The 15559-nt window shown below is 34.6% G+C and overlaps 2 protein-coding genes across 2 annotated transcripts; both read left to right on the forward strand.

The window, feature by feature from the left end:
• The first annotated feature begins 7388 nt into the window (after positions 1-7388).
• Positions 7389-9680, forward strand: LOC114288874 (transcription factor SRM1). Its single transcript, XM_028232495.2, has 2 exons — positions 7389-7912; positions 9165-9680. The coding sequence occupies exons 1-2, from the start codon at positions 7527-7529 to the stop codon at positions 9427-9429; spliced, it is 651 nt and encodes a 216-aa protein (XP_028088296.1). The 5' UTR covers positions 7389-7526; the 3' UTR covers positions 9430-9680.
• A 4272-nt stretch (positions 9681-13952) lies between these two features.
• Positions 13953-15121, forward strand: LOC114288896 (germin-like protein 9-3). The gene has a single exon (XM_028232518.2). It carries the CDS (start codon positions 14175-14177, stop codon positions 14796-14798), a length of 624 nt encoding a protein of 207 aa, XP_028088319.1. The 5' UTR covers positions 13953-14174; the 3' UTR covers positions 14799-15121.
• The last annotated feature ends 438 nt before the right edge of the window (positions 15122-15559 follow it).

The following is a 15559-nucleotide window of genomic DNA, read 5'->3' on the forward strand; positions in this document are numbered from 1 at the left end:
TGAAGTAATCATCCCTAGCTCCCTTGTTGGAGTCTGGGAGATCGGCCACGATTTTATACTCTGTTGACCTCGGCTTGAGGTAATAAATGTAATATTTCTCTTTCAGTGAAAAGTCGCACATAGTATAACAGTATTGGATGTCGACTAAGGTAACCCTAGCATTCTCTTGTCGGGCTAAGGCTATTATACCGTTGATGACTCGGTAGGAATTAATGGCGAGCTGCATTGGGTTCAACTTATAGTAATGGAGGACTTCTCGAAAAAGGATGTTGAGTAGGAGCCTAAGTCCACACTCGACAAAAGCTACAACAGGGAAGGATATAGAATCAGTTGTAGGCATGATGGAGTCATCCTCCCTAGCCAACCTCAGATGAATGTCGGCCGGGATGTCAAACTCCCGTCTAATGTATTCTAACTTGGTCGGGGTGTCTACCCTATGCTTCCGCATGCCCATAACGTCGGCTTAGATTGGAGGAGTTAAATTTCAGAAAGAAGGGGTTTTATAAGGGTTGTAAGGGACCTCAGCAAAAACCTAAAATGTGAGTTATGGTAAGAATTTGTGGGATCGTTTCAGTTCTTCTTAGAATTTAAAGGTTCTATAAACAAGTCCCAAACCTAGATCTATGAAAACAAAGATTGGAGGCAAGAATATGGAAAAAAAACACAGCAAACAGAAACAAGAACAATGATTCAGAGTCAAGAATAAGGGTGAATCATCAAGAATACTGTAACAGAGTGTGTGCCAGGGTGCAAGGCCAAGAACAGTGGCAGAATGAACAAGTATGAGGATATTATGTGTGTTAAAGAACAGTTTGGGTAAAAAGCAAAATCATGAGAAAAATATGCTCACAATACATGGTTGGACTCAATAAGACAAATGAGAACAACATGGCGATTACAGTATACAGATAAAACAGTTTAAAGAGGAGTAATAGTCAAAACGAGGGAACAGTGACTTACAATGGAAAATTTAGAGTCGTCGAGATCAGACGGTGGCAGCAACCAGAAAGGTGCAGCAAAAATCCTCGCCGGAGGAGAGTACGAAAGTAGTTGCAGAAAGCTTCGTGGGAGCAACTATGGCAGACTTAGGAAGTAAAGTTAGAGAGAGAGTTGAGAGTTTGAGAATGAGAATGCAAAAGTGAAGAGACAAAGAGAGAGAAATTGATTTTGATCAAAATGTGGAGAATGGCGGCAAAACACCATCAATGAGCCTAGAACGACGTATTGATCAGACGGCACACGTAGGCGCGAGATGACTTACGGGCATGTATCAAGTACGGTCCAGTAGGAGACAAACGCCAGGAAAATCTCGGCTAGATAAACTCGAACAAGCTTGGTTAAAAATTCTGAAACCTTGATGAGATAAGATAGGAAGACCTAGTTTTGTGAAGCCGATGTATTATGACCTCGGTAAAAGGATGATATAGCGAGACGGCCAACGTGCTATATGACATGACGATATAGGTTCCATCACTTCAGGATGCCGAGGTAATAGAACCTAGGGGCAGATGTTGGGATATATTTTTTGAGCACCAACATGTGGCCAAGGTGACGTCGACGTGCCACGTGTCGTGGTCTTAATGCCGAGATGATCTCGGCTAAGTCGAGATTATCTCTGAAGATATCGGAATCCGGAATAAGCGGATAAGGAACAAGAGTCCTAGATTGAGGAAGGACTTCAGTCTGGATAAGGATAAAGCTCTTAGGGAGTTTATCTTTATCTATTGAAGAGTTCAGGATAAGCACTGAGCAGAAGTCCATTGAAGCTAGGCTTCTATTGGGACTAAGATTGAGTTAACTATAAAAGAGAGGCACCCCCATGGGTGTAAGGTATGTAATTTATATTCTGAACAGTGAGTTAAGTACTTAATTTATTTTTGAGAGATAACTGACTTGATCGTCAGAGTGCCCCCGGGTGGACGAATCACTGCCGGAATCTCTTCCTTCTGTTACAGGTCAATCAGGCGCCATTTATTCTGCCAGTACTCTCCAGCTGAATACTAAGTTGGCAGTGTAGTCAGAAATTCACTCACACAAATTTTTATATTTGGAAAGATAGTTTGGTTTTTTTTGTAGTTGGATGTGACATTTGTAAGAGAAAAAGTGAAATGATTATGAATTTGATATGATATTTTATCTAGATTTTTTTTTTTTGATTTTTTAACCAATTTTGTCTTGTAGGGTTTTTTTTTTTTTTTTAAAAAAAAACACTTCCCAAACACCATCAACTTCAAACACTTCTGTTAATATAATAATATTAATTGTAATTATGTATAAATTATAGAAGTTTGCGCCCTTAAATAGTTTTTTTAATAAAATTTAAGTGGTTATTTTCTCTAGATTTGTTTTTTTTTTTAAATTTAAGTAGTTGCTCCATCATATCTATAACTATTGGATCAAAAGAAAAAAATTAAAACAATTAGACAAAATATGCTAAAATTAATAATATTTATAACTGCGATTGATAACAAGTCCTATTTCCAGATAATAAAACAAGGAATTAGGTAGTTATTTGATCATGTTCATTAAGGAAGGCGTTATACAAGATTTTAAAATTGATTCTATTATAGATACTTTTAATGACATGAAAGAGCGTTAAGCACAACTCAAGATACTTCACTATTAAATAGATTGTTTTATAAGTGTTATATTTTTTAATGTGAATAAAAAAAAATGCTTATTTATATATATTTTCACCTTATTTTTACTTTTTATATATATATATATATATATATATATCGGAGAAAATTGATATTGCAATTCATATTTTTTATTTAAAATATTTATTAGTATATATATTTTTGGCCATCTCTATGAAAATTTTAAGTTCATTCCTAATCTTATCTATATTAAGAATTACTCAAAAATCACTCTACGAAAAGAATTTAGACTTTAAGCTGACAGCCTCATATATGTCACCACCAGACCTTTATAAACAAAAATCTCTGTTTCAAATAATTTTTGATTACCACCGAGGGTGGTGGCCGTGGAGGCTAGGTTCAACTCTTGTGGGATGTGAAAAATCTTAAATTTTTCAGAGGCTCGTTTCGGCGATCTCATGTTGTACTCTGATTGAAATTTGTCCGTAACTGGGGCGGTTGATGAGCTCCACCGGTGCTTCAGTGGTGAGTCCCTTCCTATGAATTGGGTTAAATCAGGCTGGCAATCGGCTACCCCGGGGCCTGGGCCTACGGATGTAGTGATGACACCTCAGAACATCCTTTTTTCCAGTTCAAAAAAAAAAAAAAAATTAATTTTTGATTTTTTTGAAAAAATAAAAATAATCAATTTGCTTGTTTTCATTTTTCAAAAAATACTTTTTAGAAAATTCTATTTTCTTATTTTTCGTATTTTTTTTATTTTTACTGATTTTTTTTAATATTTCAAGCAATTTTTTACTTTTTAGACACACCTAACATAAATATACCTAAAAAGTAAAAAAATTGTAAAAAAAAAATTTACTAAATACCAAAAATACAAAAAAATTGAAGAATTCAGTATATTTTTTGTATTTTTTTGTATTTATTAATTTTTAAAAATATTTTTTCTTAAATTTTTTACTTTTTAGATACATCTAATTAAGGTGCATCTTAAAAAGTAAAAAAAATGTTTAAAATTAAAAAAATATTCACTAAAAACAAAAGAATAAGAAAACCAAAAAACTAAATTTTCAAAAAACTTAATTCAGAAAACTCAAACCAAACACATTGAATTTGATTAAAAAAATAGAATAATATTTCATGTAAAAAAATGTAAAATTATACAAAAATAATGAAAATTTTTATTTCTTATTTTTTAAATAAATAAATAATTTTTTTTTTCAAAAAAATTTAGAAAACATATTTAAAAATCAAACCAAATAGAAGGTTTAAACCAAAAAAGGGGGAAAAAAAAATGAAAAACAATTGATTGATGGTTTCTTGATTGAAAAAAAAAAGGCAGTGGCTTGCCTCCAGTCCACCATCTGGACTGGAGGGTCCAATCCGGCCCATTGAGTCGATTTTGGGCTCATTTTTTTATAATTCAAACTGTTCATGTTTCAAGAGTTGTTGGGTTTATTATTTCTGTAAAAAATCATATCAATCGGATAACAAATATTATGCATTCGGATCACTTTCTTATGAACTATTAATTTTTTAACCGTTTATTTTTTTTAGACAAGTGATTCGAATACACAGTATCCGTTATTTGAAAAAAAAATTCAAATGAAAATAATTTTTTGAAAAAAAGTTATAAAAAATACAAACTAAAAAACAGGCAACCAATTTGAAAATGAAAATGCTGCGAGGTTTTATCTAATAGAAATACATTGAAATAATATTTTAGTAATTGAATTTAACACTTAGGGGTTGTTTGGTAATGACTTTTTTAGTTGACTTTTTGATTTTTTTGACTTTTTTAGCTTGAGATTTTTTTATATGTTTGATTTTCTTGTTTGGCCTTTTGGATTTGGAATAGCAAATTTTTTTTGTCCTTTTGTGACTTTTGATTTATTTTTTTTGTCTTTTTGTAATTTTTTTAATCTGAGATGAAAACCAAACCGGGGCTTAAAATTAGGTAGAAATTAGCAAAATGTCTCACCACATGCCTTAATTTTTCATTAGATTATACTTCACTAAATTAAGGGTTTTATTTTGTCTTACAACAGGGAAAAAGTTTGAATTTCATAAAGGGTTAATTACACCGAGACTATATTAATCATTAACGAATATTATTTTATTTCTCTCATCTATGAATTCACATATTTTGATACTCTTAATTATAAAAATATATTACTTTCATCCTCCTTAGTCTGCCTCTAAATAGAATGTATTTGCAGAATTTTTATAGTTGAGAGGAACAATATGTGCAAATTCATAAATGATGAATGAATAATAGTCGAAAGAATTTAAATGTAATTAACCTTCTATAAATTACCCTCCAAATTTGCTGAGAAACAAGTCATTATTTTTCATTTTAAAACTAACTTTTTAAAACAGTAGTAAACAGAAGTGTTCCTATGTTTGGTAAATTAAAAAACATAAACACTTTATTTGAAGATTTGAAAAATAGTAAATTAAATTGACTTTTTAAGAAGGGTCTGGCTTTGGTCCAGTCCGTCATCGGACTGGACTGTGCTGTTGGGCCTATGGGGCCCAACACGGGTCCCGTTTTGAAAATTTGAACCGTTCAATGTGTAGAACTCGTCGAGTACTCTATGCCTGTGAAAAATCACATTGATCGGATATCGATAGCTATGTGATCAAATCAGTTTTGTATAAAAAAATGGACGGTGAATAAATTAACGGTTGATAAAAAACTATGTTGATCACATAGCTATCGATATCCGATCAACGTGATTTTTCATAAACATATAGTACTCGACGAGTTCTACACATTGAACGGTTCAAATTTTCAAAACGAGATCCATAGTGAATCTTTACGGATCTAACAGTACAATCTAATTCGATGATGGACTGGACGAAAGCCAGAACCTTTTAAGAAAGTAGTGAACAAAAGTGTTCCTATGTTGGGTAAATCAAAATAATAAAAAAAGGAAACAGTTTATTTGAAAAATACTAAAAAAAAGAGCCTGGCCCTTCGCGGAGTGCCGTATTTCCAATAAAAGCAAAAACGTGCTCCAATTGACTTATACTAAATAAAGTAAAAAAAATCAAAATAACAAAAACAAACAAAAACAAAATAAAAATGCTTTTTCAAACCAGAAAAAAACAAACAACTCATCACCCCACCTCCTGCCTTCCGCATTGACTTTTTTTAATTGAATTTTTTATGTTGGAATTTTTTTTAGCCTTGTTTAGTTTGATATTTTTGATTTTTTTTAACTGTTAGAAGAAAAAAATTATAATGATTATAATTTGAATATAATATTTTATCTTATTAATTTATATAATTAATTTTTTTAATATTTTTTTAGTCAAAAATCTAAAACTAAACGAAACTTTACGGTGTGTTTGGTAACGTTTACGTTTTCAGTTTATATTTACAAAAATTTTATAAACTGATTTTTGTTTATTTTTAAAAAAACATAAACTACAAACGCGTTTGGTAATTGACAAAATGTTTAAAAAAATTTAAAAATATATAAAAAAAAGTGAGAAATGACAATGGTGGCAAGTGGCAGCGGAAGACGGTGGTGAAAAGTGGTGACGGTGGGTGGTGGGTAGTTGGTGGCGAGTGAGTGGGTGGTGGTAGGTGGGTGGGTGACGGTGGCGGGTGGTGGTTGGTAGCGAGTGGGTGGCGGTGGTGGTGACGGGTGGTGGTGGATGGTAGCGGGTAGGTGACGCGTAGTGGTGGTGCGTGGGTGGGTGACGGTGGCGGGTGGTCAGTGGTAGCGAGTGAGTGGTGGTGGTGGCGGGTGGTGGGTGGTGGTGGCGGGTGATGGTGGGTGGGTGATGGGTGACGGTGGCGGGTGGGTGGATGACGGTAGCGGGTGGTGGGTGGTAGCGAGTGAGTGGCGGTGGTAGTGGTGGCAGCGCGTGGTGGCAGGTGGGTGGCAGATGGCAGATGGTGGCAGGTAGGTAGTGGGTGGTGGTGGTGGTGGGTGGTAGGTGGTAGCGAGTGGGTGGTGGTGGTAGCAGGTACGTGTTGGGTGGGTAGCGGGTGATGGTGGTGGTGGGTGGTTGGTGGTGGCAGGTAGATGGTGAGTGGTGACGGCAAGTAGGTGGCGGGTGGTGGTGGTGGTGGTGGTGGCGACGAAGGGTGGATGGTGGTGGCGAGTGGGTGATAGGTAGGTGGTGGGTGGTGGCGGGTGGTGGCAGGTGAGTGGTGAGTGGTGGTGATAGGTGGTGGTGATGGTGGGAGTGGGTGGTGGGTGGTGGTGGCGGAAGATGGTAGTGGAAAATGGTGACGGGTGGTGATTAGTGTTGGGTGGTAAAAAAAAAAAAAACTGAAAACTCAAAATGAAAACACATTTTCTGTGTTTTCTTTTTTTGACCAAATTTATAAACTGAGACCACTGATTTATAAATCAAAAATTTTACCAAACAAGTTTTTATTTAAGTTTTTAAAATTTTTGTAAATATAAACAGAAAACTGAAAACGTAAGTGTTACCAAACAGCACCTTAGTGTTTTTGAAGCATCATCTATTTATATTGTATTTTTTTATATTCCTTAATCATTAGCACAAAATTATAAATTATATATTTTTTTATCAATTACAACACTTAAAAATATGTGTTTTGAGAAGTTGATAAAAAATTAATTTTTAACTTTTTAATTTTTTTGACAAAAAATTAGATTCTTTTGGATAAAAAAGTCGAGTTTTTTAACAAAAAAAAAATCGACTTTTTTAACTAAAAAAATTAAAAAATTAATTTTTTACCAATATTATCAAAATATTTCATAATTATATTTCAAGAGCACCTAATAATTACTCCACCTCCTTATATATCCAGCTCATCACTCGCTCTCTCTCATACCCAAAACCTCCTCACTAAACTAAACCCAACTTTTTAGAGGGAGAAAATCTAGAGAGAACCCAAAAATAAATAATTAAATAAACAAAGATTCATTCTATTCAACGATGTTTGGCGATCCTAATGATTATCAGTGGTCGATGAATTGCAATTCCTCGGCGATTCCGTCGACGTGGACGAGGCACGAGGACAAGGTCTTCGAAGACGCACTAGTTTTGTTCCCCGAGGAGGTGGCTGATCGGTGGGAGAAAATCGCCGATCAAATTCCTGGGAAGTCGCCGGAGGAGGTGAGGGCCCACTACGAAGCGCTGGTTCACGACGTGAACGAGATTGAGTCGGGCCGAGTCGAGTTGCCGAGTTACTCTGACGAGTCGTCGCTCGGGTGGGAGACCGAGTCGAAGGCGAGTCAGATCTCGTTTGGGTCGGCGGCGAAGACGAAGCACGGCGAGGTCGAGAGGAAGAAAGGAACTCCATGGACAGAAGAAGAACACAGGTACATTTTCTGGGTTATTTAGAATATTTTCTTGGCTACCAAACAGAGTGTTTTCTTGGGGCCCAAACAGAGCTTCTAGTTATGTATACGAGTTTCCTGATTGAATTGGTTTTTTTTTTTTTGTTTTTTTTTTATTTTGTGTTTTATTAAGAACTACCCAAAATTGGATGATGACGAATATGCTGATTGGCTTTGGGTTTAAGAAAAAGTAAGGTTGGTTTGGTTGCTGAGAAAACGAGGGAATTGTAGAAGAAAACGAAATTTAAAGATTCTGTTTTTTTTTTTTTCTTTTTTCTTTTATATGTATATTGTATTATGTAAGTATGTTTTTTTGTTTACATATATTGATTGCATTCAGATGGGCTCTCTTAGAATTTGTGTTGTTTTCAATTTTAGAAGGTTTTTTTTTTTTTTTCCTCTCTCTCTCTCTCTCTGTAACAAAGAAAACAAAAACAGAGCAGATAATTTTCTTGGCAAAAAGTATGTGACATAATTCAGAATTTTCCCGAGAAATTTATGTGCCTTCTGGTTTTAGAACCAGGGTTCAGAAACTGCATACCTACAACCAATACCAAACATGTCATTAATTTATTTTGATCGCGTGCATTTTCTCAGTTCCCAAACAGGGGAAACAGAGTTTCACACCATGATGGATGGCTACTTCGAAAATGCTGTACTCGTATCGGTACTTACTGGCAAATGGTACCTTGTATGGTACTTCTACACATGAAATACGTATCTAAATTTTTTCTTTTTAATTTTTCTCGTAACCCAATGTACCTAATATATACCAAACCTATAATTTAATTATAGGTTGGATCTTAACAAATTAAATCATTTAATTAATTTTTACATTACTCTAAATTAAAAATAAATATTTTTTTACAAGCGTATCAAACCGTACCTGTATCTTACTTTTTTTGAATTTTACGTACCCGTATTGTACCAGTACTCGTACCCGTACCTATACCGTGCTTCATAGGTTTCACATCTTCAGATCAAGGATTTGATGTTTTACGCAATTGGAAACAGAACACTTTCTATACACATTTGGGATTCTAATTAACCAAATGCAGCAAAACTTTAATGCTAAAACATTGTTTATGTTCTTGATACACATCACATATTTTACTACGAATATGATTACATTAAAAAATCTCTATGCGCATCATATACTACTGCTCAAGCAGCAGTGATCTATAGGTTGATTTTCTAGTTTTGGAAAATTGACTTGTTTTCGTGCTTGTCGCAGGCTATTTCTAGTTGGTCTCCAGACTTACGGCAAAGGAGACTGGAGGAGCATTTCAAGAAACATGGTGGTGACTCGAACACCTACGCAAGTGGCTAGCCACGCTCAAAAATTCTTTCTTCGCCAGAACTTGGTGAAGAAGGATAGGAAAAGGTCAAGCATCCACGATATCACCACCGCTCCAGATATCCATCCAATTCCTTTGTCGTCTCATTTCCCCGATCAAGGAGGCTCAATGGGGTATCAAAACTTCAACTATCCCATGTAAATGTCCGCACACAATTGTATATTGAACGATTCCTTGAATTGACTAGCCAAACTGTAAAGTACTGTTCTTTATTAGGAGATTAGCAAGTAAATATTAGAAGAAAAGTTTTGATTTTCGAGTAAGTTAATGATGTATAGAAATTGTGTTGGTGGGGGACACTGTTTGTGTCAAGCATATGGAGATTTAGGTTTAGGCCTTGTTTGTCATGTATTAAAAAAGTTAAAAAGTTAAAAAGTCACTATTTTATTTAAGTCACATCATCTAATTTAAGTCACATCACTTCTCTATCATATCACTTCAAACCAACCCAAATCAAACCCAACTCATATTTCATAAAAAGTCAAAAAGTACACTTATTTAGAACATTTCAAACCAGGCCTTAACACAACATTAATCCAAAAATGCATTTCTTTTAGAGCTTACTAATGATATATAATTGTGTTCTGATTTCTTATATTATCTCATTTACAAGTGTCAGTGATTGTGTCTTCTTGATTTCTATAAATTTGTACTGCTATTTTAGGGAAAAGGTAAGGTGCACTCTTGCTTTCTAGGTTGTTGTGGATAAAGCCAGGGTTTTAGATTTGTTTAAGGTGTTTGATTGTGACGGCTTACCAATTTTCTTAGTGAGAATTTCTAAGATTTTCATGAGAAAATTTCAAGCCACGTGACATCAAAAACAGTTTCGAGTTGGCAAGGTTAAACCAGGTAGTTGTGAATAATGAAAATTTGTGTGTTTGGAAAGGAAAGCAAATCACCAAATTGATTTCTCTTGAGTACCCCATTGATGCTGTTACCCTGTCTCATTCACACCCCTGTTCAGTTGAATCTGTTTTACCCATCTACCAAAGTTTTACTTCTACTGGTTTTGGCGCATAGTAATGAGCATAACGGTCCTATTATTCTGATGGAGAGAACCTATAATTAGCTTTTTGGGACCGATTCATGAAACAATGAACAACAAGCAGCGATCTGGGAGAAATTATTCAATGCTCCTGGAGTAATGCTCTATTCCATTTACAATTTAGACAATTTACACTTTGCCTCCTAAAACTCTAACACAAAAGTGATTGATCCCATGATTTAGACCAATAACTCCTCATTTGGAACACTACCTAGACTTGCTCTAGGAGCATTGAATAATTTCTCACGATCTAGACATCACCGTAGACTTCATAGTTGAACAATAACTATATGCAGTGCACACACCTATCAATTTTGCATGTTCTTTTGCAAAGTAGATTACTAAATGTGTAATTGCATCAACAGAACAGCCCCAGAGAGGTCCCTCTAACAAACAATAATCGAAAACACTGGAATCTATCTATTTCACAATCCATAGGGTTTTCTAGAAATCTGTCAAAGTTCTATGAGTCTGGTGTGAATTGATTTGTTCTGTGTTAGTTCTCATTCAGTCTGATCATTTACAGGTGTAGAAAATTTAGTACTCATAGTAGAATTATACTAGCTTTGTCGCAGTTTTAAGACACCACCTAAAACGATTGTTAGTCGCTTTGATTTTTCAATGAAACAAAGTTCATCTCTTGTTCTCTTCTGCCTCAGCAGCCGGGCTAGATGTGAGATGATCTTGAATCGTTTTCATAACCACCATTCATCACCAATCACATTTCACATCCCACTTCAAACTTTTCGATTCCTTAATAGCCTCTTCTAGAAGGCATTCAAGCTTCAGAGGCAGGTGAGTTGGGGAGTTTGATTGCTGGGATGGGATCGAATCCTACTCGAAGCACTCCACCATAAATAAGAGTCTTCAAGTTGGATAGGCAGCAGAGGTAGGAACAATGGTGAGTAGCCATTGAAGACATTATTTTAGTTCTAGACCAAAGTAGGAATGTGAATTACAAGGTCTTCCCTTGATTGCTGCAATAGAGCATCATCAACCACCTTAGAAACTATGAAAATGCTATGTACGCAGAAAAAATGTCCAGAATTTGAATCTATGGTCTACATTTAAACTTGGTGTTTATGAGCCACATCCAAAATGAATCTGATCCATATATTTCAGGAATCTGATCCATATATTTCAAAGGGTATGGCTTCTGTCCAGTCCGGGATCGGACTGGACCGTGCTGTTGGGCCCGTGGGGGGCCCACCACATGTCCCGTTTTGATAATTTAAACCGTTGAATGTGTAGAACTCGTCGAGTACTATATGCCTGTAAAAAATCACGTTGATCGGATATCGATAGCTATATGATCAAATCAGTTTCGTATTAAAAAAATTGGACGGTGAACAAATTAACGGCTGACAAAAAACTGTTTTGATCACATAGCTATCGATATCCGATCAACTTGATTTTTTATAAGCATATAGTACTCGACGAGTTCTACACATTGAACGGTTTAGATTATCAAAACGGGACCCGTGGTGGGCCCTCACGGGCCCAACAGCACGGTCCAGTCTGATCCCGGATTGGACAGAAGTCATACCCTATTTGAAATTTTGAACATTTTTTAGAGTAACTAAAGAGAGGTAGTCCTGTAACAAACAAATTTTGGATGGGAAACACTAGTACGCCATTTGTTTTAAACAACATATAAAAAGGGGTGTAACGACTGGTCTCATATTGAAAGGTTCCACGGGCAATTTTGGGTATATATGACACTATTAAAGTTGTATTTATGATTGGCTTTTTGAGTGACTTTTTTATTGATTTTTTTTTTTTAATTTTCAAAAAAACTCTACACTTTTAAGTTCTACTCAACTATAAATCATAAAAGAAAAAAAGAAAAGAAAAAAAAAAAAATCAGTAATGGTATCATTTGTGCAGGCATTTTGAGTGGCATCCCTAGGAATTGTATTTAGGAACTGTCTTAACAACAAATCCATTTTACTAGTGACAAAGACAACATTCTTAAAGATGACAATATTGTTGAAGATATTCGAATATAAATTTTCTTGTTCTAATTTGTTAAAGAGAATTGGTTGTTTTAGACACCCTTTTACCAGCTTATATAAAATTGACTTTTTCCCTACTATTATAATAAGTGTATAGGTCACAATTTCATCATGTTTTTATCCAATAATTAATTCTGTTTTTATCCAACATTATTTGTAGCCAGCAGGGATGGAATCAGACTTTTGTCTTCCGGAGGGCCAAAACTTAAATAAAAATATGAGTAATGTTAGAGATTCACAATTTATTCACAATTATATAACAATGAATTGGGCATTATATGGTTGAATTTGTGACCAAAAAAAAAAATTAACATGTAATTTGCAATCAAAAGACAAGTCCAAAAGAAAAAAGAAAAAACAAAACTTAAAATTAAAAGAAGAGAGAAAAATAAAAATATAAGAATAAATAAAATTACAAAGACAAAAGAAAGAGAAGTGCACATGAATTACTTTAAAGTAAGGCCAAGTTTGACAACTCTTAAAAAATTCAAAAATTCAAAAAGTCACTATCCTATTTAAATCACATCATCTTATTTAAATCACATCACCTCTCTAACAAATCACTTCAAATCCAATCCAAACCCAACCCATATTTTATAAAAAGTCAAAAAGTACACTTATTTAATCTTCCTAAACTTGACCTAAAAAAATAGAATAAAGAAGAGTTGGGGGCCAATACACATCGCATAGGAAATAGCAGTAAAAAAAGAAAAAAAGAATACATAAGTAGTCAAGCCAAAAGCGGAGCGGCCACGACCCTTGACAGTCTCCACATAGGTCCGTCCCTGGCAGCCAGACAACACCTTTACCAAGTCAAAATTGTTTATTAATTAATGAATTCATAAGTTATGATGTCCTATGAAGTATGAAGTTTTTATGTTTTAATTACACTTTACTTTTTAAAAAAAAAGCTATTATTCAATATTATTTTATTTTCTTAATTAAAAAATATTACACTTTACCATCTTGAATCTCGATTTGTATTAATATGAACCTTTTGACAATGATCTATTATATAAATAGATAGAAAATTAACATGAACCTTGTACATGATATCTCATATATTATGCAAAGCCTAAGATGGCCTTCTTTTCTTCTATCGATGACAACAACAATAGCAGCCATTGTATAGACGTCAGTAGGTAAAAGGAGGGAATGAGAGAAAGAAAAGAAAGGGAATGAGAATAATAAGGTCATTTTAGGTAATATTGCCTAATATTTGAGATGTTCTGGCAAGTTAATTTTCAAATTTTCATCTATTTATGTAACGGATCTGTAACAGAAAGTTCACATTGATACAAATTGATAGCTCAAGGTGGCGAAATGTAACATTTTTTTAGTTGAGAGAGTAAAGTGATATTGAGTAATACTTTAAGGGATGAAAATGTAATTTGCCAAAGTTTTTGCTACATTTTATAACGGTTTGATTCTCACAATTGGTAGAAGAATAAAAATAACCAAAAAAAGAAAAGAAAAAAAGAATGTGGATATTTGACAAAGTGCAAATAATGAAATCCTCTTTGTGAAGTCCAAAGAAGGTTTTAAAATATTCATTCTCAAACATGTTATATATGCTTGATCTAATTTTAAATTTTCTCAACCATATTTTATGTGCTTGATCAATCATAAACTCTACCATAATTGACAGCTAGCTGTTTACAGCTCCTATATTTTGTACATGGCCTCATCAACTCAGCCAAGATAGAAGAAAACACAATGCAAACATAGTGAATTTCAACACTACCCCACCAAGAAACACCTATAAATGCATGCTTACACCAACCAAACATTACTTACAAAACAATTAATCTTTCACCTTATCAACTATGGCCCAAAACTTCACTAGACTCATTCCATTTCTTCTTCTGGCTTTTGTCTTGACCGCCTTTAAGACAATATCTGCAGGTGACCCTGATATTCTTTCAGACTTCATTGTCCCTCAAAATGTAAGTGATATTGATGGAAAATTCTTCACCTACACTGGAATGAGGGGCGTTTTTGACAAATACCCCACAAACTTCACGGTGATAAAAGCTAGCATGGCAGAGTTCCCTGCTCTAAATGGTCAAAGCGTGTCCTACGCGGTGCTCTTTTACCCTGCAGGTTCCGTTAACCCTCCTCACACTCACCCTCGTGCTGCTGAGCTTCTTTTCCTCGTTGATGGGACTCTTGAGGTGGGCTTTGTCGACACTAAAAATGTTCTTTATAACCAAACGCTCCAAATTGGGGATATGTTTGTGTTCCCAAAAGGGCTTGTTCACTTTCAGTATAATCGAAACCACAATAAGTCAGCCTTGGCGATATCTGCTTTTGGAAGTGCAAGTGCTGGGACAGTTTCAGTGCCAGTGTCTGTGTTTGGTACTGACATTGATGATGAAATACTTGCAAAGGCATTCAAGACTGACATTGATACTGTCAAGAAGATTAAGGCGGGGTTTCCCAAGCCATGAAGATGTTGAAAAGCTATATAACTTAGCTATTTTATGATTCCTTTGTTGATTTCTTGAGATTGGCTTTTGGTTTTTGTGTTTGAAAACAAATAAGTGCACTGAGAGCTTCTATTTACACCAATTAAATTTCTGATTACACCCTTTTTTTTTTTTTTTCTTTTTTTTATGGATTATAACACTTGTACTCTATGAGTATAAAAAGAAATTAACGGGGTGTAATTTGGAGCTCCATAAGTGCACCTTTTTCACGTTTGTGTAGGTCTTTACTTATGTAATCTTCCGATCAATAAGTATCAATCTAAGAATTGTTCTTTTTACTTCAATTTTTTTTTGGGTATAAATATTTCAATTGAAAAGATGGCTTGGCACGGTTTTCTATTAGCATTCTCGAAGCGTAACTTTCAGTCATGAAGACAACCTTTGTAGAAATGAAAATAAGATTGTGTACATATTGTCTTTCTCATAACTTACTTTAGATGTAGGCTCATGCACCAAATTGTCATTTTTACAGAAGCTTCAATTTTCACATCCCACAAGAATAAACAAATAAAAAATTACCAATTGGATTGTTAAGATTAATTACAAATGTTGTAAGAATTACATTATGGTTGTGAGGATCCCAATTTGGATACTATAACTCCAGTTTGGCCAAACAATTTGACGAAATCGCGCTCACATCTAAAATTTTGTAAAACTTGTAATGATCGTAGTTGCAAAATCATTTGGAGCCCCCCTCAAATTTTAGAAATTATACTTTTACC

The sequence above is a fragment of the Camellia sinensis genome, chromosome 1, assembly GCF_055761805.1.
Source record: "Camellia sinensis isolate YWXY chromosome 1, ASM5576180v1, whole genome shotgun sequence".
NCBI lineage: Eukaryota > Viridiplantae > Streptophyta > Magnoliopsida > Ericales > Theaceae > Camellia > Camellia sinensis.

Coding starts and splice junctions, on each gene's coding strand:
- LOC114288896 (XM_028232518.2), top strand. CDS start 14,175: ATGGCCCAAAACTTCACTAGACTCATTCCATTTCTTCTTCTGGCTTTT.
- LOC114288874 (XM_028232495.2), top strand. CDS start 7,527: ATGTTTGGCGATCCTAATGATTATCAGTGGTCGATGAATTGCAATTCC. Junction 7,913..9,164: donor TGGACAGAAGAAGAACACAG/GTACATTTTCTG, acceptor TGCTTGTCGCAG/GCTATTTCTAGTTGGTCTCC.